General features: G+C 41.8%; 3 protein-coding genes across 11 annotated transcripts; 1 reads left to right on the forward strand and 2 right to left on the reverse strand.

Annotated features, from left to right (window-relative positions):
* Positions 1-3,822: 3,822 nt before the first annotated feature.
* LOC141769477 (TBC1 domain family member 10A-like) lies at positions 3,823-15,713 on the reverse strand. 4 transcript variants are annotated; one of them, XM_074638568.1, is made up of 10 exons: positions 15,046-15,713; positions 12,364-12,463; positions 10,879-10,986; positions 10,427-10,533; positions 10,217-10,331; positions 8,677-8,742; positions 7,991-8,180; positions 7,750-7,904; positions 5,911-6,354; positions 3,823-5,843 (listed from the first exon to the last, which is right to left on the reverse strand). In XM_074638568.1, exons 1-10 carry the CDS (start codon positions 15,225-15,227, stop codon positions 5,589-5,591), a joined length of 1,722 nt encoding a protein of 573 aa, XP_074494669.1. In that variant the 5' UTR covers positions 15,228-15,713; the 3' UTR covers positions 3,823-5,588. The 4 variants fall into 4 exon arrangements, with proteins under 4 accessions (XP_074494669.1, XP_074494670.1, XP_074494668.1 ...); XM_074638569.1 differs by having other exon boundaries at positions 3,823-5,855; positions 5,923-6,354; positions 15,046-15,672; XM_074638567.1 differs by having other exon boundaries at positions 3,823-5,855; positions 15,046-15,668.
* A 2,277-nt stretch (positions 15,714-17,990) lies between these two features.
* On the reverse strand, positions 17,991-23,448 carry sf3a1 (splicing factor 3a, subunit 1). The gene is made up of 16 exons (XM_074638572.1): positions 23,309-23,448; positions 23,103-23,183; positions 21,668-21,777; positions 21,367-21,568; positions 21,023-21,274; positions 20,859-20,933; positions 20,616-20,766; positions 20,326-20,522; positions 20,067-20,184; positions 19,666-19,973; positions 19,331-19,573; positions 19,045-19,249; positions 18,764-18,918; positions 18,496-18,597; positions 18,331-18,402; positions 17,991-18,239 (listed from the first exon to the last, which is right to left on the reverse strand). The coding sequence occupies exons 2-16, from the start codon at positions 23,148-23,150 to the stop codon at positions 18,138-18,140; spliced, it is 2,340 nt and encodes a 779-aa protein (XP_074494673.1). The 5' UTR covers positions 23,151-23,183; positions 23,309-23,448; the 3' UTR covers positions 17,991-18,137.
* Positions 23,449-23,486: 38 nt separating this feature from the next.
* On the forward strand, positions 23,487-27,754 carry ccdc157 (coiled-coil domain containing 157). Of its 6 annotated transcripts, none has more exons than XM_074638573.1 (10): positions 23,487-23,734; positions 23,846-23,996; positions 24,842-25,517; positions 25,600-25,677; positions 25,790-25,959; positions 26,066-26,242; positions 26,327-26,495; positions 26,743-26,882; positions 27,011-27,105; positions 27,212-27,754. In XM_074638573.1, exons 1-10 carry the CDS (start codon positions 23,487-23,489, stop codon positions 27,468-27,470), a joined length of 2,163 nt encoding a protein of 720 aa, XP_074494674.1. In that variant the 3' UTR covers positions 27,471-27,754. The 6 variants fall into 6 exon arrangements, 5 of the variants coding, with proteins under 5 accessions (XP_074494674.1, XP_074494675.1, XP_074494676.1 ...); XM_074638574.1 differs by having other exon boundaries at positions 25,793-25,959; XM_074638576.1 differs by lacking the exons at positions 23,487-23,734; positions 23,846-23,996 and having other exon boundaries at positions 25,384-25,517; positions 25,774-25,959.
* The last annotated feature ends 153 nt before the right edge of the window (positions 27,755-27,907 follow it).

The following is a 27,907-nucleotide window of genomic DNA, read 5'->3' on the forward strand; positions in this document are numbered from 1 at the left end:
GAGTATGGAGAGTATTTATAAAGCTATGTCTGGAAAGAGCTGTCATGGCAGGGCGAGAGACTGAGGACAAGTACAAAGCTGTAGAGATGATTAGTTTTAGAGGTCTAATGGGGGAAAAGAACACAGTCATCCATAATGCTATGAGAGGATTAGAAAGGTGAGGGCTTTTCCTTTGGCAGAAGAACTTAAGAGGTCCACGCTGAAAGAACAACACAGGGATGATTCAATTATCCACCCTGGCTCTCGCACGGGGATCCCCCCTCTTAATGCCACAAAGACTAATGCTTTCCCTCGGTGCAATAAATAACTTTTTATTCCCACTGCCACGGAAAGTTCACCTGCACGGACGATCACAATGTCTGCCCTCATATTTGTTACTGCGGCCTTTTAATTTGACCTGAGCCAACCTGTCATGCTCCATCAAACGTGGGAATCGGATACCTCAGGAACACAGGCGCCTTTGCTTTGCGTTATGCCATCCACCCCCTCTGCGCCTTAACACACCGAGCTTATGGGAGCAGAGAGAAAGTCACCCGCATCACATGAATCAAGCACTGTGACAGGGGTCCGTTGGGTCCGGGATCACACGGAGGATCACAAGTCTCTCTTTTTACTGCTCCCTCTCCCACATCGGCTAGCTGGGGATGAGAGAGGCGGGATGGCCCTCCAAAGGCATATATTTCCGTTGATGAAGAGATAAATCAGATCATTTCTGGAGTAAGGAAGGGAGCACAGAGAGAGCCTTCTTGGTCGTCGCCCTTTGAGATGTAAATGGCACGGTGGCACTGAAAGAGGGCCAGGTGTCCGATGCAAAGAGGGAAAGCGTGACGGTGCATGCATTCCTTCGGGACCTAGGCAGTTAACTGTTGCTGTGCCTCATGTGGGCAAACATCAACACAGCCCATAATGGTCCATAATGACTTGTTGGAATGACACAATGGGAAAGTATGATTAATAGCTATTGACAGGTATTCTCTTTCATGTGAGATACTACTCATATCTACCAAACCTACCTGCAGTTTGACTGATAATATAAAACTATTGTAAAGACATTGATTCCCAAATCACGTGCGACTTTCTGCCTTCTCTTGTAATCACCGCTCTGAGCCCCTGATGACCAGAGGTCAACAGCTGCAGCTCACGCCTTGCCGGACGATTAGAAACGAGTTAGCAGGCTTTCTGAGGTCATCAAGGTAGCAATTTGCAATGAACTCTTTCAAGCCTTAGGCAAAACCTTCAAATATCCCACACCTTGAGGTGGGGAAAAGAGGCATTTGGCAGTTCAAACAGTGAATTAAGAAAAGAATAGCAACCTGTTATTAGTCGAAACGAGGAGAGAGACAACGAATGACCCTTTTAGGGTGGGAGTTGTTGGAGCTGAAGAAAAAGCCTTGGAGGAGAAAGGTCAAATATTTGTCATGAGTGGATTCACTCCTACAGTGGCTACACTATCTTTTTTTCCATTTGCAGAATACCCAGACAGATATACACCAGACCACGGACTCCCATTTGATAAGATTTTGTACCATGTAGTCCCATCTGAAATGATAGATTTGACAGGGCAGAATTACACTTTGGAGGAAAAGTAAACTGACTGTAGAGTCTAAACTCAATCATTATACTAACAGTGATAGTGAAATTGAACTAATCACCGTGTATTTAAATGGACTCGCATTTATATAGCGCTTTTCTAGTCTTCCGACCACTCAAAGCGCTTTACACTACATGTCAGTATTCACCCATTCACACACTGATGGCAGAGGCTGCTAAGGTGCCAACTTTGTCCATCGGGAGCAAATCTAAATACTCATTCACACACCGATGGCAATGCTTTCGGGAGCAATTTGGGGTTAGGTGTCTTGCTCAAGGACACATCGACATTTGACCTGGAGCAGCCGGGTATCGAACCACCGACCTACCAATTGGTGGACGACCTGCTCTACCCTCTGAGCCACAGCTGCCTGTATTTAGGAAGCTCTAAAACCCCAGAACCCACTTTGGTAACCACTGGGCTACCATACCTCCACTGGTTCTCAAAGTTTTTTAAAGGAAAACTCACACATCTTTGGGAAATAGCCTGAATTGCTTTTTTTTTGCTGAGAGTTCGATGAGAAGATTGATACCACAACGCTAAATATGTATCTCCATGGAGTGAGCAGCCGGTTAGCTTAGCTAAACATAAAGACTGGGAACAGGGGAAACAGCTAATCTGTCAAAAGGTAACACAATCCACCTACCAGCACCACTAAAGCTCACCAACTAAGGCCAAGACATTTTCCAGCACATATCCGATGTTTTTTGAATATATTAAACAACCGAGATAATGTTAACGTGTTTAAAGCATCAGTAGGCGAGATTGGAGCAAATACGATTAAAAAAAGTTGTTTTTATAAAAAGGTCGCTATATCGTGACAGTAGTACATGAAACAGCTAACCTGAAAAAGATCATGTGCCTCAGTGTCCTCCAGTGTTCCTAACGGCATCTGCAAGATTTCACTTACCGTAGGAAAACAATTAGTCAGAGCTGACCTGAGGTCCGCTGTCCAGCTGCCGTCTATGAGAGCCGGCTGTCAATCACTCGCAAACTCCGACCAAACGGTCAAACTAGGCAGCGCTGATCAAATATGAATCAATATTCTGTTACTGTAATACCTATTTTCTCACCTCAAATGTTTTCAGAATCATCTTGTAGTGCACGGTTTAGCTGTAAAATGAGAAAGTTTGTGACGCCACCGCCATTGTGAAATCTGGTGAAGGAACGCCAAGTTCCGGTGACATGACCGGAGCACAGCCAATAGGAACGCTCTCTCAATGACATGACCTGTGATTGGTCAAAGTCTCCCGTCACGGGCTAGATTTTCTAAAGCCTGAAAACAGAGCCATGAGGAGGAGCAGTCTAGTTATCTCTCAGAACACTTGCTGAAAGGTTATTATGGAATTTTTGCCCAATGATGCCAAAAAGGTACTGCCTACTGCCACTTTAAGTGGCGTTTCAGTCTTTGTGCTGAGCTAACTGGCTGCTGGCTGTAGCTGCATATTTACCATACAGACATAAGAGTGATGAAGAGTCAATCTTCTCATCTAACTCTCAGCAATACAACAAATAAGCACATTACCCAAAATGTCAGACTATTCCTTTAAGCCATGGCACCTACGTGTGCAAGACTGTGTGTGTTGTTATAAGAATTTATTTCAACAAACTAACATCACAAATAACATTGACGTAAAATATGTGTCCTTGACCTTGTGACCTTGCATGGTAGCTTGGTCCATCGGTGTGTGTCTGTGTGAATGAGAGGCAAAGCGCTTTCTATAAATCCCTATATAAATAGCTAAGAGCTATTAGGTTATTTTCAGAAATAAAAGAAGCCAGCAGTTTTAACCTATGTTGCTGTGCAGATAAATATTGAATTTAATATAAACAATGAGCAAGAATTGAGTATGCTAACTGCTTAAATGTATTTCTAGAATTGTGTCATGTCATTAATCTTTACTGCCTGTCTAACAGGTTTTAAAACAGTGTTTTTGATTCATTCAGTCATTGCTTACATCCTCTGCTTTGATATGTTTGAAAATGTAATTGATGTGACTCTTGATTCATTTTTTAATGTGGAATATTATGAAAAAATCTACAGTAAAACATAAAATTTAACACATCTTGAGGATGTTCCTTTAGACACCCCAGTGTGCCAAAGTACCATGCAAGTAAACCACAGTTTAACGTTCAAAGTGATGACTCTGGAGCTCTATCTAGTGTTGAAAACAAGACACTTACACAACTAATGGAAATCAATAAAACATGCAACAAAAAATGTTTGAAGATGGCTTTAAACAAAAATTTATTTTGTAAAATTTTAACTCATGATGATGATGTATACTGTCCCAACATATCTTTTATAATCCTAATGTGAATGGTAAAAATAATACCAATCCGTCTTGCAAAAGTTGATCTAAAACATATTGACCTACACTTCAGTTTATTTAGAGATGTCTCCTCTGCAGTTTATGTTACCGCTCAATAAAATACAGCATTACACATTGAAAAATAGATTTCATTACAAAACAAATTGTTATTTTACATGTCGTATCTACACAATGAGCATTAAATTAAAATATAACACCAGCGAAATGTGAGGTGCGTAATATAAGCGACTAAAAAAAAACCTACTGCATACTGGCAAGTGGCTGCTTGAAAATGTGTTATCCTTTTAAACCGCATTGCTTTTTTTATAACTGACCCAACACATGCATTTTTTAGCACAGACTTTTTATATTAATTACATACACAAACACATCTTACACGTGTGCTTATGCTTGTCAAAACTCCCTTTACCTTTTATGGTGATCAAAGTTAGAAAACAGACTTGGACCATCACAAACAATGATTGTCCAATATGTTATATTTCCCAAAGAAATGAGCAAAGTTTTCAAAAGAGAAATGCTACAGATATCCCAACGAAATCTTGATCCTCTTGACTGTACTAACAACTAATACGCCTGGTCACAGGTAGCGGTCGTAGGTCATCTCAAAACAACAGTCTTGATCTGCTTTGGAAATTCTAGCAACATAAACAAAAAAAACAGACCCTTCACACGACAGGATCTGCTTCATTCCAATTGGATATTTGCGCAAAGCCAAGAGGAAGGTCAGCACCAGAAGGTGATTTGCACTCACTTGCTGTCACAGGAAAACACATGCATACATTATACAGAATTGCATTTGGCAAGAGAGACAGCTTTTAGACTGATTAGCTTTTATCAAGGCAGGAATGTGTCTTACAGTGAGGAATGTCCCGTGCTCTCCTCTCTGCTGCTAACGTAACGTGAATTACTGCTGCTCTAAAGTGGCTGGAAGTGCCTGGCGCCAGTCAATATTAGAGTTAAACCACATCAATTCAACAGACTCTGGAAAAAAAAGTAACCATTTGTGCACTACCAAAGCATGCACAAAGCGACAAATGTCATGTTTAAACTGTTCCTTAAATAAATAGCGCTTGTAGGAAAAGACACAGTGTGGTGTGACTCAATCTCGTGGATTCAGGAAGATAATTTTCAAATTTAAGAATATAAAACATGAAATGCACAAGTTTCCTTACAGGAAAAAAAACTGAAGCTCAATGTCAGAATAATACCTCCCAAAGTCCTTAAAAGGAATCCCATCCCTGCTGTGATCTGCTTTACTAACAGGGAATGTAAATGAATGAAACCTCTGCCACGCTGCCCTCTAGTGAACAAAACCCCTAATGAAATATAATGGCTGAAGGAGTTGAAAAACATGGAGTCGTCCACTGCTGCACAGTATTACTAATGAACTCAATGGTGTTGAATTTGAGTGGAAATGTATAGCAAAACAGCATAAGCTATGGCAACTCATTGTTCTTTAAATCCCATTTAAACTGCTCTGAAGAAACGACTTTGCTCCCAATAACTCAGTGACACGTCTCCCTTGCAAACAGAATATTAAGGTCTGAATAAGAGCATGAAGCATCAACAACAGGAGGCAAATCAGCTTCACGTGGAGAAATGGCGTAAGCATCGATGCAATGATGCTTTAGTGTATACAAATAATATCATAGGCATAATGGTGTCTAAAATGAATAAACAGTCCAGTTAGAGTAATAGGCCATGGGCGAGGCTCGCTGGTCATTGGCTGAAGGGTGCTGGTGCTTCGTCCACACACACACACACACACACACACACACACTGGCTGCTATGGAGTTACAGGTATGTATCCTGGTCTGTGCTGCTAAGGCTTTGTGTGGATCGCTGAAGAAGAGATTCTTTGGCAGGGGGAAGCTCTGTAGGAGGCTCTTGCTGCTGGTGAAGTGGGTCTGTTTCAGTCTCTGGCACAGTCTCTGGCTCGGTCTCTGGGACAGTCTCTGGGACAGTCTCTGGCACAGTCTCTGGCACAGTCTCTGGCACAGTCTCTGGGACAGTCTCTGGGACAGTCTCTGGGACAGTCTCCGGCACAGTCTCTGGCGTCTTGCTGGCAACCATAGGTGGAGCCGGTGGATCTGAGGGTGGCGGCGGCGGTGGAGGGTCACTGGGAAGAGAGTACGGATTAGGGATCACCACAATGGGCTGCGATTTCCTTATGCTGCTCCTCTTCTTCTTGCTTTTCTTCTCCTCCTTTCCGTTCTTCAGCAGCGGGGTGGGCTGAGGCACCTCCAGTACGATGGTGGGGTTCTGCTGCAGGTCCTGGCGCCTCGGCGGCTCGGCCAGCATGACGATCCGAGCGCCGTGCATCCTCGGGGGGGATTTGAAATTCAGCTCTCCGCGGTTCTTCTTCCAGCGCTTCAGCTGGGTGTGATTCTCCCTTTCCACGTCTCGCGCCGTCACCGGCACCTCCAGAATCTGCAACAGGAAGAGACGTGTCATGAGGTCACGGCTGGAGTAAACACAGATCATTTTCAAAGGAACAGCGTGGAGAAAAAGACCAGCCATCGCTGGAAAATACAGCATGTTCCTTCCACGTTTGGCCATTGTGTACAAAATGTGATCTTTTTCAGTAAATGCCAAAGGGCCTCAGGGTGGTCATCCACAGTCAAGACAACCCTCCATATAAGAGGCGGTATTGTTAGCCTGGACAGAGACTCACACAAAGCTCGGCAGGGGAACCAGACACTGACCAGCCAGCACTCTGGTCAATTTGTCTCTGTATCACTTCAATTCACGCTCTCAGAGTCTCTGCCGTTTCCTCGGCTGCATATCTGAACACCCACTGTTCATGAGGGACACAAAACTCCACTACATCTTTAAAGGATTATGCCAGTATAATATGACTTCTTGTCACTAACAAAGACTGATCTTTTCTTTCTAGACACTGCAGTAGAAGACCTAAACAAAAATGGGTCTATGTAAGGCAAAATATCATTAAAAAAACAACCTACATTTTTCTGTTTGTCGCATTTTCTAACTAATCGTAACTAATGTTGACTCCGTAGGTAGATTTAGGTTGTTTATAAAAGTGAATAGCCACCCAACCATTGAAAAAAAATATACAAAATATAAAACAAATGCACTTTAACGTGTGACAAGTCATTTGCTGTAAAACCTGCAACAATACAATCTAATTTGGGTTGTAGTTTTCATTAACCGTCATTCCAGCCTTACATGAGCCAAAGGTAAATATTATAAGGTAGGGCTGTGTATTGGCAAGAATCTGGCGTCACGATTCGTATCATGATAGAGGGGTGACGATTCAATATAATTGCGATATTTTGAGATACTGTAAGCAAGGTGTTGTGACTTTTTTAAAACTGTCATAGTATAAAGAACACACCACCATATGCATTAAATCTACTTTCTTAAGCAATCAGAACAGTGGGATCTGCATTTGCATTTATCACAGTCTCTGTAACATCAATCACCATAGCACTACTTTGAAAGGACATATACACTGAGAGGATGCATCTCTTTGCAAATGAAATATAGTATTAACTGAGTTCATGTTTGCATGCAAACTATTAATCAAGAATTTATACAGTGTGTTTGAGAATTAATATAGTATCACAAAACATAATATCATGAAACCATAGGGAAGTATTTTGCATGGCCCGGCCCTTTTGTGACATAAATCTTTTAGTTTTGGGATATATTCAACTAATTTATCTCCTGCAGCTGGCGGAGATTGAGAACTGCATACATGGACAACTAAGCAGGGTGAATGTGTGACTTGTAACACATGCGTTCTGGTTAAAGACTCGTCTCCCTTGTCACTGCACCATGTTGCTGCTGATCTGCCGTTACCTCTCGGACGAGGAAGCCCTCCTGCATGTATCGTGGCTCGATGGCCCTGAGGAGCTCCATGGATTCATACTGGCCCTGGCAGGCCTTCAGCTTCTCCCGGGTCCCCATCATGCACTTCAGCAGCACCAAACCCACACGGAAGATTATCTTCACTCCTGGGAGAGGGAGAAGAGCCGGTGTGAAGACGTTCTACAACATCTGGTACCACTGTAACCACAGCGCTATAATAAGCCATTGTTACCGTCACAGAGGAACATGTCCCAGACGCGCAGCACGGAGGCCCAGGGCAGCGTCCTGGAGAAGGCACACATAAACCATTCAGTCATGTAGAGGATGGGGTCGATCTTGTGTTTCTCCAGATGGCGGAAGGCTAGCGGGGAGACGCGGCGCAGCAGAGCGAACAGGATCTCTCCATCCAACTGTATAGCTTCCTGAAAGAGACACAGGTAGGGAAGCATTAACAGAGAAAACAAAAGCCATTGTACTCTTGTGTTGTCAGGGCTGAGACCTGATACACACGTGGATGTTCACCCATTACAAATAAACCAGCTCAAATGCATCATGTTGCTGTTTGCTTTCACAAGGAAACATTTCATTAGCAAGTCCTGTTTCCATTACATAATAAGAAAACAATGATGTTGAACAGTAAACACCAGGAAAAATGAATTACACAAGAGTGTTGTGTTGTAAGCAATTAAGTGATCAAATTACAAATTGTGGTTTGACAAGATTGACAACACCCAGTAAGTTACAACACTCATGCTCACTCTGCAGCAACAACAATACAGTCCAGTTTTACTGTAAAGCCTAGTTGGTTCATCTGGATTATAGTTATTATAACAGCAGATTAAGTAATATTCTCTCTCTCTATTCATTTCCAACACCTGGTGATGTCATCATGCATGCGTGTATGTGTTTCAGTCTCACCAGGCCGGGACTGTAGTAGCCAGGAAGGTATTTCTCACAAATTTGGACCAATCCCCAGAAGGCATCCTGTGGAAACACATACAGCTGACGTCAGTGGAAGCGTTTATTTTACAGGACTTTTCCGTGTGTTAACATGGGAGGTAGGTTAATACTGGAAATGTTGACTTTGATATAATATATATTCTAACATTCTAACATAATAGAGCACTTTGGATGTGTAGAGCATAACATGTACAGCAGGTGAAAGACAAAAGCATGTTAACATCACCTCATAGACAAGAACTGTGAAGTTACTGTGAGAAACTAAATCCTTACATTACATACATTAGGACACGAGTAAGCAGGGGTGAGAATCATCAGAGAACCCACGATACCATATTATCATGTTACGATCTTATTGCGACTTTAAACATTATGCGATATGCTGAGTATTGCTATAAGATACATCGCGATTTATTACCTTTTTTCAACTGCAAATTATGCAGCTTGTCAACATCTCTTATTTAACAAGATACAGTTTTCACTCTGATCATCTCAGAGGTTTCATTCACATATCTTGAGGTCAGAGGTCAAGGGACCCCTTTGAAAATGGCCACGCCAGTTTTTCCTCGCCAAAATTTGGCGTACCGTTGGAGCGTTATTTAGCGTTCTTCTAGACAAGATTTTTTCTAGTTTCATATGATACTCCAGCTTAAGTATTGAGCCCGCTACAACCTCTGAAAGACAGAATAGCAGCCATCGGATAGTTAAGAGTTTAATAGTTTATATAATAAAACATCGATACTTGACGTCCGTGTATTGATACAATATTGCCACGCAAAATATCGCGTTACTATGCTGTATCCAACCCATACACGCAATTTAGCAGCATCTAAATCCTCTACACTCTGTTAATGTCCATCATATGCCAGTTGGTTAATTCTAACTTGTGCTGATATTCTTTAATGATGCAGTTTGTTTGCATAATTAACAGGATTTCAGAGAACTTCTTTCCCCTTGACATATTAAATCATTTTGCATTTTTTAAGTCCAATAAACTTCTGCATCTTTAGAGCTCTGTTGTTTTCTCATGTGACTTCAAAAACTCACATATTAAAGTGATGATTGGCAGAGATCAGTAGACGACATTTACAAACCTTAACTAAGCTGGGAATGCTAAACCGCTGTGGATTAGAAACCTTACATCTACACCCCCAAAAAGGTCACAATGACTGCAGTCGTAATGTTCTAACTAGTTTTCAGTCTCTGGAGCAGCTCAAGGATTTATCTCCAGATGACATCATCTGTTCAGGCTGTCTCTGTGCTGCTCAGCTTAAAAATAGACTTGTCCAAGATCAGAAATTAAAACAGAGCTGTAAAAAAACATGTGATTTATTTTTTACGGGGTGGATTTCACTTTTAAAAGACCAAACTATTAACAAGCCTTACAACCAATAACTCCACAGCCAACACAGTATTACAAAGCCTACCAACATATGGCGACGGTATACTTGCAGTGAGGAAGGCAAGTTTATATGGTGTTTGTGGTGGAGGGACGTACCTCAGCAGGCATGTGCATGAGCAACACAGCAGCGATGGGAGCCTGAGCCTGGCAGTATCCCTCCTCGGGTCTGTACAGAGTGTAAGCCTTGAGGACGCGGAACAGGTCCTGCTGCCTGCGGAGCGTCAAAACACCAATACAAACAGTCAAATAGATTGTCAAACAGCAGCAACACCAGTGTGTAATGTCACATCATGTCAGACAGCGTACCCGTGTCCTCCCCGTGACACAAACATCTCGTGGAAAGGAAACTGTCGATGGAGGTCTTTCTCAATCACATCTACCCATTTGGGGTCCCCAGGCTGGCTGTCCAGCTCCTGCCGAAACACATGGAGGAGACTGTGAGGGTCTTTTCATTACACAATAACAACATTGAGGGCAAATTTGAACAATTCAGAAAGTGGATAATCTCTCAACACAGAAATACTTTTAAATATTTGTATTCCTTTATCCTGAATAAGAATGAAAGCTGTATTATTAGCTATTAAAAGCACTGATCTAAAACGTGATCAACACATACATCAGGATCCTCAACCAAAGTGGTAACACCGGTGACAAGGCCACAGTTTCGGTAGCAATTTCTAAAGAAATTTAAACATGAAAAGAGCCCAAAATACAGCATAAAAGCCGTGAGGAGGAAGTGAAAGAGAAACCTCTCTGACCTGAAACTTTCCTTGGTTCTGCTCTTTCTTCACCTTCCCACCCGACAGGTAAAGCCATGCGCGGCCTCGGAGGGCAGGAGGGATTCCTTTCTGACACCGCAGCCTCACCTGAGCCACAGAGGAACAAGGGATCATCAAATAAAGCAGGACACAAAGGGAACTATGGTTTGCAACAAGTCAAGTAGGGCTGGTTTACTACACTATAGGCACAGTCAGTGGTAAAAGCACTGGACCACCTGGTATTGGTTCCTTTTTTTGAATACATGTGAAATGCAAATCACTGAGTAACAGCTCACCGTCTGCTGTGAAAAATGCCTATGAAAATATTTACCAAGAGTAACTAGAAAAGACCTGTTACAACTGTCACAAGCCAAATTTCAAGTTTTACAACAACCCTCTCTAATCTGCAGTAAGAATTTTACCCTGGGGGGCCTCACAGCTAAGGTAAAGTACATATCTACTGTAGTAGTCAGGAGGGAAATAGTTTTGGCCAAAGATACCTGGACACTGGACATCAAAATGACTGAAATTCTACCAAGATACTTGCTCACTTCTTTGCTTGGCACTGAATCTGAATGGAGGAGGAATTAAGAGGCCGTAAAGGACCCAAACAGTATGTAGTTTCTGTGTACAGTGGTGCACAACTACATATCTCCTTGGAATACCTCAAGCATAACTTGGGCACAGTGTCCAAGTAGTGGTGCAGCTATAATCTTTCATATTATAGAGTCACAAGCAACTTTTGACACAATAGATTGGCTGAACTGACACTGAAATGTATTCGCCTTGCATAACCATTTCTGGATTCTTTTGTTTTTCTGATATGAAGCCGGCAACACTTCCCCAAGGAAAGTCTGTTGCAACATTATCGTGAACCAAGAGGAGCACAATAAGGGATCAGAAACTCTGACCGTGTCAGGTATTTCACAGCTCAAATACAGCGTTTCTTATTTCCATAAGGTGCTTTTCACTCTAAGAAAGCTGAGTACAGCTATACTTTATGCAAACAAACACCTTTATTACATGGTTTGTCTCACAGGAAGTCACTACAGCCCCACCCTGAATCTGAGACAGCCGATTTGTCACATGGTGTATGGGGAGATGAAGGGATGGGTCGTGTCCTGCCCTGCTGCTGACTCATGGGAATGAGGTGAAGTTGCAGCTCTGTGCCGAATTGCTGAGAGAGTTTCACACAGAACCAGCTAGACAAGTGAAGCTGCAAATAATGTGGCTATAAAAGTCTTGTCCTTGTGCAAATCAAATTATTGGAGCGATGTCGTTCGCCTTGTCTGATCATGTATACAAACCACTCAGGACTGAAAAACTGCTGCCTGGAGACAATGGTGGTAAAGCTGAGATACCGGCTTTAAAAAAATTTTTAGAAAAAATTCAGATCTGGCCTATCCACATTTGGCTAGCACAATACAAAACATACAAACGAGCCACTTGACATGATATGTTATTGAGTTAATGCTCGGTGCTGACCTTATTGAATCTCTTGATCATCCATTTGTCCCAGTGGCTGAGCATGTCCAGCCACTTCACCTCCCTTTGCCTGAGCACCTGTGGAGGCAAATCCTGAGCTCTGGGGAGAAAAGATGGGAAAGATAAATTTCATATTTTTTTAAACCACATGAGACTGAATAACATCAGGAAAAAAAATGTTTATGAGCAGTTGTTGGCATCAGTATGTTGGGAGGGTGTGGCAAAAACAAGTGAACATCCTCAGAAAGGCTATTATCTTCCGCGTGTACCATCAGATCTGCGTGGGTGGCCATGTGCAGTCTACCAACCTTGTTTTGGGGAGACTATAAAAGACACTAAGTCAGATCTAGCCAATTTAACAGCAAAGTCTGTTTAACCTCAAAGAGCTACAGCGAGGATTTGACTGTCTTGTGATGTAATTCAACTTCAAACCATTTACAGGCCAGAAAAATTAGGAACTGCACATGATATTCTCAAGCAGAAAAAGAAAACGTAGGCAAGTCTAAGCTACATGACGAAGGAGGTCTGATGCTTTACTAAAGTATGTAATTATCTCATCAGCACAAGCCTGTAATCTGTAGTCTTCAAAGATAGCTTTTTTTAAACTTGGGACAGCCCTTTTACAGTAAAAAAAAAGTTGTAGGTTATAGGTTATACTCCAGCTTCTAAAGACCTTGATGAGTTACCTTCAAATCCCTGCCAAACAGTGTAAGTTAAACCCTGGGTTTGTGACCACCTATAAAACTAGGAGCCAAGAGAGGCCCCTCTGGTAACGGGGCACCAGAGCTGTGGCTCCAAGTCTGCCAAAACTGCAGAAAACAGGATGCTCCCAGCCAGCCAGTGCTTGGCACAACTTTCACTCCTTCCACCATTTCAGTGCTGTAATGTGGGCTTTGGGCCCCCAGTAAAAAAAGGGAAGAAAGAAAGGCCTTTATAGAAAAGAAAAAACACTGCAACTTGCTTGAGGCAAGTTGCAGGCTATGAATACATTGATTCAAATGAAAAACAAGATAGTGTGCAGCTTTTCCTGCAAAAAAAAAACAGTAGTAAGTAAGAGGAAAAATGGTTTACATGACATAATGAAGAAGAACTATGCTACATGTTGTCTTCATCTACTTGCCAGCTTTTATATTTGTCAGATTGGGGTGAGGCAAACACTGGACATAAAAAGCACTTTGTGCCACGCAGCTGGTTGGGAGCTCTGTTGTGTTGCAGAAGACAACAACACAACTAGTGGTATGTAATCATAACTAGATTGACTGCTACACTATAACCTTGCTCTCAACTTTGGCTCAAGTGGATTTAAAAAAAATCTTGTTTACAGCCCTTATCTAAGTTAGCTGAGAGTACTCTCACGACAAGTCAATAGGGAAATATAAGTTTTACTTCTACCTACTCCTTTTCAGACACTATTACTCTTGTTTGTTATTATTTTGTATCTGTTTTTATTTATTTTTATGTTCGAAATTAAGTCTTTCATTCATTCATTCATTCAAGATAAGTGTGAATTTTCAGCTTTTCCTGCAAAAAACCCCCAGTAGTAAGTAAGAGGAAAATAGTTTAAATGACATAATGAAGAAGAACTATGCTACATGTCTTCATCTGCTTGCCAGCTTTTATATTTGTCAGATTGGGGGTGAGGCAAACACTGGACATAAAAAGCACTTTGTCCCACACAGCTGGTTGAGAGCTCTGTTGTGTTGCAGAAGACTTTGTTTACATTTAATTTATTACTTCTACCCTACGTGCAATTACCTGTTTACATTACATCTATTTTTATATTTCTAGTGTAACACTTCTGTTTATATTTATTTATTACATCTACTTTACCTGTTTTTTTTTGCTTTATACCTGCGTGTGTGTTTTACCTGTTATATGTTTTATCTGCCTCGTTTAGTCTTGTCAAGTATTTGTTTTAAAGCACTGACCAGAAGAAGTGGCAACTGTGAATCTCGTTGTATTTAATACAATGAAAAAAAAGCTTTCTATTCTAAGACAACAACACAGCTAGTGGTATGTAATCACAACTAGATTGACTGCTAAATCTAGTTTACAGCCCTTATTTAAGTTAGCTGAGTAATAATATATTAAACTTATATAGCGCTTTTTAAGGATCTCAAAGACGCTTAAAAATGAGTACTCTCATGACAAGTCAGAGTAGTAAGTGTGCAGCTTTTCCTGCAAAAAAAAAAAAAGTAGTAAGTAAGAGGAAAAATGGTTTAAATGACATAATGAAGAAAGCTACATGTTGTTTTTTAATCTGCTTGCCATCTTTTATATTTGTCAGATTTGGGGTGAGGCAAAACACTGGACATAAAAAGCAAATTGTGCCACGCAGCTGGTTGGGAGCTCTGTTGTGTTGCAGAAGACAACAACACTAAACTAGTGGTATGTAATAATAATAATAATAATAATAATAGTAATAATAATAAAAATAAACTTTATTTGTATAGCACCTTTAAAAACATAGTTACAAAGTGTTTTACATAAGTTAAAATAGTGCAAACATCAAGATAAAAACAATACATAATAAAAACATAGGCCAATCTAGTAGTATGTCATAACTACATTGACTGCTACACTATAAACTCTCAACTTTGGCTCAAGTGGATTAAAAACAGGCTTATTTAAGTTACTTTAGAGTACTCTCATAGCAAACTGAATCACAGTATAGGAACTTACGACGCCTCGGTGTGCTGCTGAGCTCCACCAATGAATCCATATTTATCCGTCTGTCTGTCGCTGGTGAATCCGTTGATCTCTGAGTCTGACCCCAGAGAGCTCTCATCGTCCAGGTGGCTGCTGCTGATCGTCCTGATGCTCCGGGTGTCCACCGACTGACGGCCGTTTTCTATCCTGGCCATGTTAGCTTAGCACAAGAGAGCTAACTAGCTATAGCTAGGACGAGCTAGTTGTTGACAGCAACCCAAAAGTCAAAACTGCTGCTCCGCATATGTTGTCCAACTAAACGCCATGACTTCTCCACGTGAGTTTAACTACTTTAACTACTTTTTCGGTTATATAAATGTTATCTAATGTTCCCCTACAACTGTCAGCTGGCAACTTAGATTTTAGCATAAGCTAAGCTAACGTAAAGTTAGCCTAGAACACAACCCTAAAAGTATTATAAACTATATACTGACCCTACCGTCAACGAGCTAAGGCTGTGCTGTCAGCTGGTAGTTCATAGTTAGACATTAACTAACTATGGTAAGTAGTTTAGGATGTCTTGGTTCGGCTGGTCTGTCATCCAGATTGTGCTGCTGGACAGATTTCTGCCTCGACCCACTAAAAGTCTGCAGTCCTCCAGGCTGGTTGGTTTCTACTTGGTGTCTACAGTTTACCCCCCTAGTGGTCAGGAAGGGAATCTTATGTCTGGAGAAAGAAACTCTTCTACTCTTGTACTCTTCTTTCCTGCACTGCAATTCATGCAAATTGCAAAAACTAGAGCTAATTTCCTAAACCACCAATTCAGTCTGGACTACACTATTCACTGTTGTGTTTAGTCTATATCAATAATTGTAATAATTGTAATAATAAGGTCAATGAAAGCCCTGGGCCATACAGACACTGAACAAACAATACATCTGTGCAATATTAATACACTGAAAGTGAAATACATTTGTCTGTGCAATATATCCTTGATGCAATATATACCTCAAGTGCAACTACCTTTGTTTACATTTTATTTATTACTTCTACTCTACCTATTTTACAAGTGCAATTATCTGTTTACATTACATCTATTTTTATATTTTATACTTCTAGTGTAACACTTCTGTTTATATTTATTTATTACATCTACTTTACCTGTTTTATTTGCTTTATAACTGTGTGTGTTTTACCTGTTATATGTTTTATCTGCCTCGTTTAGTCTTGTCAAGTATTTGTTTTAAAGCACTGACCAGAAGTGGCAACTGTGGATCTCGTTGTATTTAATACAATGACAATAAAGCTTTCTATTCTATTCTATTCTGACCATTTTGCACACAGTGTTGTGCATCAGAGCATGTAGTCTACATTAATCACATTGTTATTAAAGGTCCCATATTATGCTCATTTTCAGGTTCATACTTGTATTTTGTGTTTCTACTAGAACATGTTTACATGCTGTTATGTTAAAAAAAACTTTATTTTCCTCATACTGTCAGCCTGAATATACCTGTATTTACCCTCTGTCTGAAATGCTCCGTTTTAGCACATTTTGACAGAATTGCAACAGAATTGCATTACTAGTCAACAGCTTGGGTCCATGTGTACTTCTTGTCAGCTGATGACATTCACATACACTGCAACCAGAAATAAACTGGGACACATTTAGAATGTTTTACGTTTAAAATTGTGTCAAGGATCTAAATATTGTATATTCGTGACATCACGAATGGGTATAAATCCTAACGGCTTGTTTCAAATGCAGAGTTTCTGAATACGGGCTGTGTGAATTTCCCTGTGGATTGAGTGTTTCGATACTTTCACAGTATTTAGATAGGATTAAAGCCTGCTTTATAATAAAAAAACATGAAAATCTCACTTTTTTATAATATGGGACCTTTAAAGGGACTGTTTGTAAGACAACTTTTACATTTACACGTTATATCACATTAATAAATGTTTCTTAAGGACTAAAAACAGGACTTTTCTACTCTCTCTCCCCTCTTTTTTGAAGAATACTGCTTCTTCTACAAAGCTTCGATGCTTATGTTGAGCAAATGAGGTGCAGCCACAGGAGAGAACAAACCCAGCAGAAAGTATGCCTGTCACTATGTTAACTAGTTTATGATGTCTTGGTTCGGCTGGTCTGTCATCCAGATTGTGCTGCTGGACAGATTTTGCCTCGACCCACTAAAAGTCTGCAGTCTTGGCTGGGTTGGTTGGTTTCTGCTTGGTGTCTAAAGTTTACCCCCCCTAGTGGTCAGGAAGGAAATGTTCATGTCTGGAAAAAAAAAATATGCACTGTATGTAAATTCATGCCTACTAGAGCTAATTTCCTAAACCACCAATTCAGTCTGGACTAAACTATTCACTACATCAATAATTCTGACCATTTTGCACACAGGGTTGTGCATCAGAGCATGTAGCCTACATTAATCACATTGTTATTAACCTTATGCATCATCATGAAGCAACAAAAGGAGATTTTGATTTTTCTACTGAGATACTTGCTCACTTCTTTGCTTGGCATTGTAAAGGACCTAAACAGTATGTAGTTTCTGTGTACAGTGGTGCACAACTATATATCTCCTTGGAATAGCTCAAGCATAACTTGGGCACAGTGTCCAAGTAGCGAGGCAGCAATAAACCTTCATATTATAGTCACAAGCCACTTTTGACAAAATAGATTGGCTGAACTGACACTGAAGTTTATTCGCCTTGCATAACCATTTCTGGATTCTTTTGTTTTTCTGATATGAAGCTGGCACACTTCCCCAAGGAGTCTGTTGCAACGTTATCGTGAACCACAAAACCACAAAAGGAGATTTTGATTTTTTAAATTCCTTTATTTAGCATTATGGGGCTCTACGTGTTGTTACAAGTGACGAAATACTGTATATAATCATGAACAAATTAAGAGCTGAATCAATAGTGTGAAGCCATGCCTGCCAGTGTACAGTATAATTCACTTAGCATTTAAGAAAAAATAACTCTTCACACAAAACTGTAAGAAAAGCTTATTATAATTCTGACAATTGCCATTTAACTAAAAATGACATGACATGACTGGACTGAGTGACAAAACATCCACAAGTAAAATCTTTTCCTTCTTGCGACACGGCTCACTTCTTTCTTCCGCCTCTCTCCTTCAGTGCCAAGTGAATGACTGAACCGTTGTTCATGTTGTAATAAGCCAAGGAGTTGGAATCTTTAATGAAAATGCCCTAAAAAGGAAAAAAAAAAAATACACAATATTATACAATCAGTCGGGTTAAAAAGGTTAAAAGGAATGTTGTGGTTAAAAGAAAATCTTACCTCATACTGTAACTTCTGTTTCCCTGCTGGCATGCCTGTGGCTTCATGGATTTTGACTTTAATAACAGACACCTGTGGAGATATAGTATTTCCGTAAGAATGCAGTCGGTGCACTGGCTTACACTCACTAAAAAATAAGGAAACGATAAGCCAACATTTGCATACCTGATCTGTGAGCGGGACAGTGAAATTCAACACCTGGCCATTCAGCTTCCATTCGGTCTTGTCCTGCATGTTGGGGACCTGTACTTTAACTGCCACGGGACCCTGGAGAGGAAAAAAAAAGGTTGTTAGTCAGTATAATTAAAGACCTGCCAATAAATTTGTCTCTAATGAAAAAAAGTTTGAATCCTGTATTTAGAATTTTGTCTTCATGCAGATCGCAGATTAACTATTGGAAATAAACCATTAACATTTCGCTGCTCTAACAAACCTTATTTCTACGAAGGAACTCCTCCTCTGGCATAAGGTTGTCCTCCGTCTTCATCTTCTTGTTGGCTGGCTCGTCGTCATGAGGTGGAGGTGGGTGGGAGGGTGGGGCAGGAGCAGAGCTTGGGGGTTGTGGTACTGGAGGGGCAGGGACGAATGCTGAAAGAAAAAAGCAGTTATTTCAATTTTAAAATGATAAAGTGAGGAAGGTTCAGTTAATTTCCTAAACATTTTGCATATTTATTATGAATATCAGTGATAGGTGTTTGGAAACCGTCATCTTACAAGTGGGAACAACCATGGGAGGTGGTCTGGGGGCCATGATGTGAGGTGCTGATTGCTGCATGGAGACCACGTTGATGCGGGGAGCGGGAATCATGGGAGGCATTGATGCTATAACCTGTCCTGGTGCAAGGCGCACCACAGGAGTACCGGGCCCTCTTGGAATTACAGGTACGGCAGAGAGGAGAGTGGTGCGCACCGGTGCCATCTGTTCACATAGAACACATTATTAGTTTTTATTATTCAATTTAATTTAATTATCAATTAACTGTTTTTTTAAGTAACTCACATTGTGGGGTAAGCGAGGCACCGACATTGGGGGATTGGGTTTAGGTAAATTCATAGAGGAGGGCATGGGCGGCTGGTGATGATGATCACTGGGCTTGCTTGGGCCAATTTTCTCCTTAGTGTCATCCTCTCCCACCAGTCCTTTGGCCTTGTGAATGGCTTCGATCTGCTCTTGCAGGGTGATGTTGGCCTGTGCTGCCTGTTGGGTACGAGCCATGCTTCCTGAGTGGCCATCCCAAGTCACCTGTTAAACATGGAAATATTAGAATTTCGTTCATCTCAGGGAATCTTTTAACCCTACACCGTGTAATATTATAAACCCATAAGTGTGCTCACCTTCTCCTCTGGCTTCTGGATTTCTTCTTCACCGATCTTTTTACCGATGGCCGTCTCTTCCACACCGAAGATATCGGTACGTCTCTCTGCCAGTTGTTTCAAGCTGCTCTCGATATCCAAGCCAGGAGCGTAGACTTCATCTTCGGTCTGCCTCTCTCTGATGCTGCGGTCCCTTTGCTCCAGCCAGCGCGGATCCAGCAGACCGATGCGCATGTGCTCTTGCATCTTACTGGCTTGGATCTTCTCACCGGTAATTGGTGAGATGAGGTACTCGTCTGGAGTTACAATTGAGGGCGGGGGCTTGGAAGCTGTGAGGAAAAGATAGCATGAGATTAACACACACTATACAAAGTAATAGCTTGTTATGCACTTGGTATTCCCTCTAAGGAAGCATGTGTTACCTTTGGGATCGTAGTCTTTGCGAATGATAACCTGGTCTGGAGTTGGGGGCAGTGGGGGTGGCATAGGGTTGTCTGGTGGCAGTGGAGCCTTCATGCCATCATCGTCGTCATCAGATCCCTGAAGAAAGTAAGAGGAGGTGGCATATAATGAATGATATGTTATTATCAGCACTTATCGTTACTTTATTTCTTTTCAAGCAGAGGGTCAGTAGGCATATGTTTTCAATTGAGTTGGACGGAAAGAGAAAAGGGCTCCTACCTCATCCATGTCCTGCAATTGTGTGTCTTGATCGGGTTGTGAGGGATGGCCTTCGGCTCGAACCTCCCGTTCATCGTCATCATCCTCACTCTCAACCTCCATCTCCACCTCTTCGCTCTCTCCGTACTTCTCGTAGCGCTCTTGGATGAGGATGCGAGCGCCGAGCTCCTCTGGTGTAGTAGGTGGGGGGAAGTGGCCTGGGGAAATAGAGATGCCAATAAAGATAAATTATTCTAGCTACATTTAGGGGCTTACACATTTAAAGATTAGAATAATTGTGGTTATATTACCTTGTTCGTTGGGCTGGAAATCCACCGTCTCGACCACTACAAAGTCATGCCAGTCGATTTGGGCGTAAGCCACCCGTTCTTTCTCCCTTTCCTCCTCCTCCTTCTTTCTCTCACGCTCCTGGAACTTTGCCCACTCAACGCGGTACCTCACCTGATGGTTGTGCAGAAAGACATCTGATTAAAACGGGGAACATGTTATTAAGTGCTTACTCTTACAGGACAGTCACAGTTTAAGGGGATTACCTGGTCCATAACCTCTCTTGGATTCTCAGACTCTCTCTTCAGCTTGGTCAGAAGGCCTTTGGGAGGGATCAGAATCTACGTGTTGTGAGACAAGATACAGTTTAGCATCACTACCCAAACAAAGAATTACAACAATATCAGAGGGGCACAATTTGTCGGGTCACCTTAGTGTACTGCTCAACCAGTTTGGTGAAGTAGTTGAAAAGGCTGTGCTGTGGCCGCAGAAAGTCAAACTGGTAGTTCCTCTGTTCTTTCTGCATGAGCTGAGTGAGAAACTGGCGGCCATTGCGAGCAACAAACTGTGCAGTGAGTTTGACAACATCCAGATCAAATGCTGAGATTGATGGAGGATCTGCAATGAACTCATACTCAGGAGGCGGTTCTTTGGGGATAACAGCCTCTTGAATCACCTGCACCTATTGACGAACAGAAAATATTAGTTATGAACAAATAATAGCAATTGTAAGAAATTAAAAAAACAACAGCCGACTGGATTGCCATGTCTTACTTTTGAAGGAAGCTGAGACTGCAGCATGGCCTGCTGCATAACCTTAGGCACTGCCGAAGATGGTTCCTGTGCTTTGCCTTCCTTAAATTCATTGACCTTGTGGCGGTAGTAGGCATGGTAGGGGTCATTAGGGTTGAGGAAATTAAACTTTGGATTGTTGATCTCATTCTGACGGATTCTTGCTTCAAACTCGGGTCCATTCCTGTTAGATGACAAAGAATTAGTTAAATCATAGACATAAAATCCAGTTAAGATTGCAGCTGTATAAAACATTATACAATTGACACGTGGAGTAACCAACCTGGCGACAAAGCTGGCTGTCTTGTCCACTATGTTTCGGACCTCAGGAGGTGGATAAATGATACCAACGATGGGTTTAGTAGCTGGGGTTTCTTCTTGTGGTGCATCGTTCTGTTGGCAAAATTTACATTTGTTATGCTGTAATATGCAATATATAAAAAATGCAAATCAAGACTATTACTCTTGACTCACTACCAAAACATTAGCTTCAACAGATACTCCCCCACCCCTTGTAGCATCATGCCATGTATATGGGTTTAGTTTTATTTGTAGATGTTTTGAGCCATCTTCTGATAACACCTCTCTAGGGAGGGGGGGGGGACAAAGGAGGACGGTCTGCAGGACAGATAATAATGCACACAGTGCACTTCCATAGACTAAGCTACTGGAGTTACCCTGCACTATACTCAGTTTTAACAGTCTCTTCTGCACTATATTCACTTTTTTTAATAGTCCTGTATCACAGCTGTTACCCTGCACTATATTCAGTTTTAACAGTTTTCTTCATCTCCTTGTATTTTTATATCTGGTTTATTTTTTTGTACTTTGTACTTTGCACTACTAACCTTTTTACTAACATGTTTTGCACTATGAAACTGTGATGCTGGAAACTTGAATTTCCCTCAGGATCATTAAAGTGACTATCTATCTATCTATCTATCTATCTATCTGATGCTTCTGTCACCATCCCAATATAACGTCACAATAGAGGAAAATGGAACTTGTGGCACTCAAAGTATCAATAATATCTGGAAAAACCCAACAGCCTGCCAACAGACTATTACTTTCTACAAAAACAACATCCGGGGTAACTGGGATAGTCCACACAGATTTGGCTGTAACAGTATAGTAGTGATCAGTTTTAACAGTTTTCTTCATCTCCTTGTATTTTATATCTGGTATATTTTTCTGTACTTTGCACTACTAACTTTTCTGCTGCCTTTTTACTAACATGTTTTGCACTATGGAACTGTGATGCTGGAAACTTGAATTTCCCTCGGGATCAATAAAGTTACTATCTATCTATCTATCTATCTAACTGCTTACAGTTAAACCTGTGAATCATCCTGGGTAATGTAACCACACTCGTGTGTCTGGAAAGAAACATTACTGTGGATTTTTTTTACCCAAATGTAAAATTTTAAATTAATTATGCTTTAAAACATGAATGGCTAGCGACAGTAAAAGTTTCAGCAGCTATTTCTAAACATCATGATGCGTTTTATAGTTCATTTGTGAATTGACCCTGAGGCTAACAACAAGCTAACAAGATTTAGCCTTGTGGTTATTATCCTACATAGACGATACCTACTCTAAAATCAACATACATGGAGACATTTCACAGTAATTTAAAGTGTAAGTTAATTGTTTAATAGCTCGTTTCCCCCACAGAGACAGCATGTCAGCTACGTGGCTCTCATTAGGTAACTAGTCACCTTGTTGTTGGGCTCCGGCTGGACGATCTGAACAGGCCCAGGCGGCATGGCGACGTCTTTATTTGGAAATCTGGAAGTAACCTGCAAACACCCGACCAACAAGAAGAGTTTATGTAGTTTAGAAATACCTAATAGACAGCATATTATGCTATAAACATGAATCTATAAGAGCTAAAAGTCTGAATTTGCCGTAGTTGACCACTCACCGCGTCGCGCTTTCGTTGACCCCAATGGAGACACGTTTTACTTCCGGACACACACGCCGCAATGCATTATGGGACTTGAAGTCCGTTTTTGGCTGGTTGCCCAGGGAGATGTAATGCCAACAAGCTAAACACCTACCTAAACTCTCATTGCTGAGAAGTGTAAGTTAGCTTGTCAGACATGAGTCAGTTCTTGGGTCGTCAGGACTGCATCGAGAGCCTCCGAAGAGACGTGGTCGACCTTCAAGGTGCGGTTCTGGACGTGTTTTCCAGAACCGGACCGGTCCGCTTCTCCTCCTGGAAGTACCCGGATAAACTCTCCTGTAATCTGGACATGGTGGCTCTGCTGGAGGAGTATGACTTTGTGGATGGAGAGGACGCCTTCAATCAGCACTCCCACATTGTGTTATTGGAGCTGGTGATTGACAGGTAATTTACCACAACTTACAATGTACTTTTACATTCACATTAATATCACATTAATACATGTTTCTTAAGGACTAAAACAGGACTTGTCTATTCTCTCTCCTCTCTTTGAAGACTACTGCTTCTTCTACAAAGCTTCAGTGCTTATGTTGAGCAAATGAGGTGCAGCCACAGGAGAGAACAAACCCAGCAGAAAGGATGCCTGTCAGTCGGTCTCGTAGTCAGAAGCTATTGGAGTAATTTAGTTCAATTTGCCAACATTAAGGTAAGCAAACTGCTTTATTTAAAGGGACTGTTTGTAAGAATCAGAAATGCTTGTTAACAGCGACACCTGTGGCCGTTAAGTCAACGAAAGTCAGCGTCGGGCTCGCGCTTGTGCTCGCTCTACATAGACATGAACGAGCATCGCTCAAAACAGTGAGGCGACACACATCAGCTAAAACCACAATATCATGCTATATTTCACCTGCTTGGCAGTATTGTTAGCTGACCAGACGAAGGTCTCTCCATGAATCAATGCTGATCCTAGTGTTGGCTTTTCCTGCTTCAGCCTCCCGACCACGGTGGGAGGGAACAGGGGAGACAAGGCACCCGGTCAGAGACAATAAAGTAACTCGTTGCGGAGCCTCGTCACGTGACAAGACACGGGAAACCTCTGCAGCATTTAGTTCTGCACAATCGTCCACTGTACATTCACTAGATATTCTCTGAGCTAAACTAACTCTTCTGTGTGTAGTGTGCGCGCATGCACGTGAGGTGGAGCGAGCTGTGAGTGAAGGCAAGCAGGCAGAGGAGCAGACACTCCGGCCCTGGAGACCAAAGCTACAGTCTCCCCCGCGTACTCCAACCGCGGCCAACACTGTTTTGCAAGATGGGCTTCACTAGATATAACTTTGCGGTGTTGGTGCTTCCGTGTAGTTTGTGTTGGAGTCTTGTCTGAACAGCGTAGCCACAGGCGAGCGTGCATGGGACACCGACCCGGATTGATTTATACGTGGAAGAAGTTACAAACAGTCCCTTTAAGTGAATATCAAAAACATGTACAAAGAATACCAACATATTAACAGAGAATTGATCTCATTACTTTTTATGCTTTCTTTCTTCTTTTAGGGGACCTACAATGACATTAAGAAACAGACAAAAGCAAAGACATCTGACTGTAATGGGACAGAGATGGTGTCATCGGTCTCCCCCCAAATGAGCACAAGCGGAAGTTGCTTTTCTGCCTGGTCCTCAACAAGCTCCTTAATGTTTTTGCCACAGAATCATCATCACAACACCCCATGCCATCCTAAAGTTGACAACCACAATGTAAGCTGCCAGACCATTGAATCATCCCTTGTCCCCTGCAATGCATGCCACCAAGTGCAATCCACTTTGATAAAAACAGGACACGCTTTGGTGGAACTGCTGCAGAGCGAGAGCCTGCCCTCATCTCTGCAGCCACTCTTAGAAGCTGTGGAGGACACCCTGGAGCCGGGACATATGACGGCAGGCGATGTTGCCCAGTGGGCCAGTGAGCAGCTCAGAGACATGCGCCGGCTGGCAAAACATCTTCAGGATGTGCGGGGTACTGTGCAGCCTCTTAAAGATAGACTAGCGGCGGCAGAAGCAGAGCGGGAGAGGTTCAGGTCTCAGCTGGAAAGAACACAGAAAGAGTTCAAGGAAAAGGTGGAGAAACACCAAGTGAACATAGTCCAGCTGGAGTTTTCACTGAGTAAAGCAAAGAGATCAGAGAAAGAAACAGAGCAAAGGCTACAAGAGGAACAACGACAACTCAAGAGAGGTGCAGAAAAGTCACAAATAAATATAATTGGAAATAATTGAGATCACATTTACTACTATGTCTTTAATATTTTTTGTAACAGAATCATTGTGCTTGGAGGAGAGTAATTCCAGACTGAAAGAGAAAGTAGCAGTACAGCAGGATGCATTACAAGCACTTGGTAAGGACATAATATTCACATTTTGCAGAATTGTATGAAATACATTTGTCTTAGTTATACACATAAAATAACCTGATGTGCTGGATGATGGATCAGTTTTATTATGTGATAGAAGGTGAAACCAATGTGCTGCAGGAGAAAGTGAGGACCTTGCACACAGAGGAAGAGGCCTGTTGTAAACTACAGCAAAGGATCCAGCAGTTAGAGAGTCAGATCTTCGAAACTCAACTCCGTCTTGAAAAAGAAAACGCCAAGTACCACAGCGCTTGTCGTCAGCAAGAGGTCAGTGTCATCACTAATGCAGAATTATTTGTTATTTTTAGCTGGAGATCATGACAGTATTCGTTTTTGTGTGTGTGTGTCTGTGTGTGTGTGTTTGTGCGTCTAGTCAATGCAGGCAAAGCAGAAGTCTTTGTTAGAGAGAGTCGACGCTCTCGACGAAGAGTGTGAAGAGCTGCAGAGGCAGCTGGGAGAGAGCGAGGAGAGACAGATCGACCTTCACAATGAGCTGCAACAGATGTCAGAGGAAAAAGAGCAGATGCAGGCTCAGCTCTCTCAGCAGCAGGTACATTGGAGGTCATTTAGTGCAGCATTTCATGATAATACCTTTTTAAATAGTGGCTCATGCTGTGATGCTTCTGTCCAACAGGACCTGTGTCTGGGGCTCCAAAAGGAGAAGCAGACACAGGAAACACATATAGGCGAGCTGAAGAGCAGCGTGACTGAGCTGAGGGAATACGTCCACGCTTTAAGGGAGAGGGAGAGGCTGTTGGTGGCGTTCCCAGAGCTCAGCCCTCTGGTTCAGGCCCAACCACAGAGTAGGCAATTAGTTGATATTTGTCTATGCAATATTAACATCTGACTGACATTACGCTTACTAACTGTTTGATCATAAAACCTGCTCAGTGCTGTTAACACTCCTCTAAGGGCATCAGCTAGCTCCCCATTACCTGGAAAAACAATGTGTGAATCTTGTATCCAGTCATTTATTTCCCATTTGCTTCTTTTTTGAGCGCTGTAGTTGTGTTGTCAGTGTTTACATGTTGTTCATTGCATATTTTCAAGGTACAGGAAATGTGCTTTTGGATATGGAGCGACAATTGCAGGCGAATAACATTCGTATGAAAGTTCTGGAGCAGGAAAACACTACCCTGTACGCCAGCCTTGTGAAACTGAGGGAAAGAGCACAAAACAATGCCACCAGGGTAAGACGGATGAAAATACTGTATGTGAATTGATGTGTTTTACACATGAATAAACTTTAAAGAAAAAATTACATTCAGATGCTACATGTTGGTTTTGTGGATATTAGACTATGTATTTTTATCCACAGGAAGCCTCACCTCAGCAGACATGGAGCCTCTCTCTGCCCAGCACACCAGTAGAAAAGCAACAGAATCACCTGGCACAAATGCAAAGGAGTCCATTGTAAGTTAAATTTGTTTAAAAATGTAGCATTCTGCATCAATTTTTATAAATGATTAAACATCATGCTGTGTTTCCGGTTTGGCCTTATTTCTCCTTTGTACAACAGGCAGAGCAGCAGTGCAACTGGGCTGGGATACGTTAACAGAGGGAGGGAAGCAAAGCGAGGGGAAAGTGGTCTGGAGTCAGCCGGGTCAGAGGATCGTGTGTCCACTGCCTCCGCCTCCCCTGCCTCCCCCCCGTCCCTGCAACTCCATCTTCAAACCCTCCACCTCAACACTGCTGCTAAAAGCCACACAAAAACACGCAGTGGTTTTCTCCTCTCTCACTCCAGAGGCTCGAATCAGAGGAAAAAAACGAAACCCTGAATGCTTAAATGCACTAAAACAGAAGACACTCTTGCAGTTGGAGAGAGAAAGAACACAGCTCTGTTTAAGGATATTTGGCAACAACCACAGGACTCATAAAAGGCACAATCCCTACATTATGTAATAATGTCTTATTGTACATTATAGCACACTAACACTAATGCTTTTGTACTTTTACATTGTCACTGCCTCCACTTATGACAGTGGATTACCACTGTCATTTATTCAACATAACATTTCTCATTATGTTACGTTGAATATATATATAATAAACTGATATATTTATATATATATAAAGAGGACTGTCATTTTGCTGCTTTTTTAATAGGGTGTTGATGTCTATCGCATATTAGGTTTCTGGATATATGATATGCTGTGTGTATCTGAATAGGTGGCCTTAACATCAGATGAGTCACATGGCTCTGAGTAAATAGGCG

This window comes from Sebastes fasciatus, chromosome 6 (assembly GCF_043250625.1).
Source record: "Sebastes fasciatus isolate fSebFas1 chromosome 6, fSebFas1.pri, whole genome shotgun sequence".
Taxonomy (NCBI): domain Eukaryota; kingdom Metazoa; phylum Chordata; class Actinopteri; order Perciformes; family Sebastidae; genus Sebastes; species Sebastes fasciatus.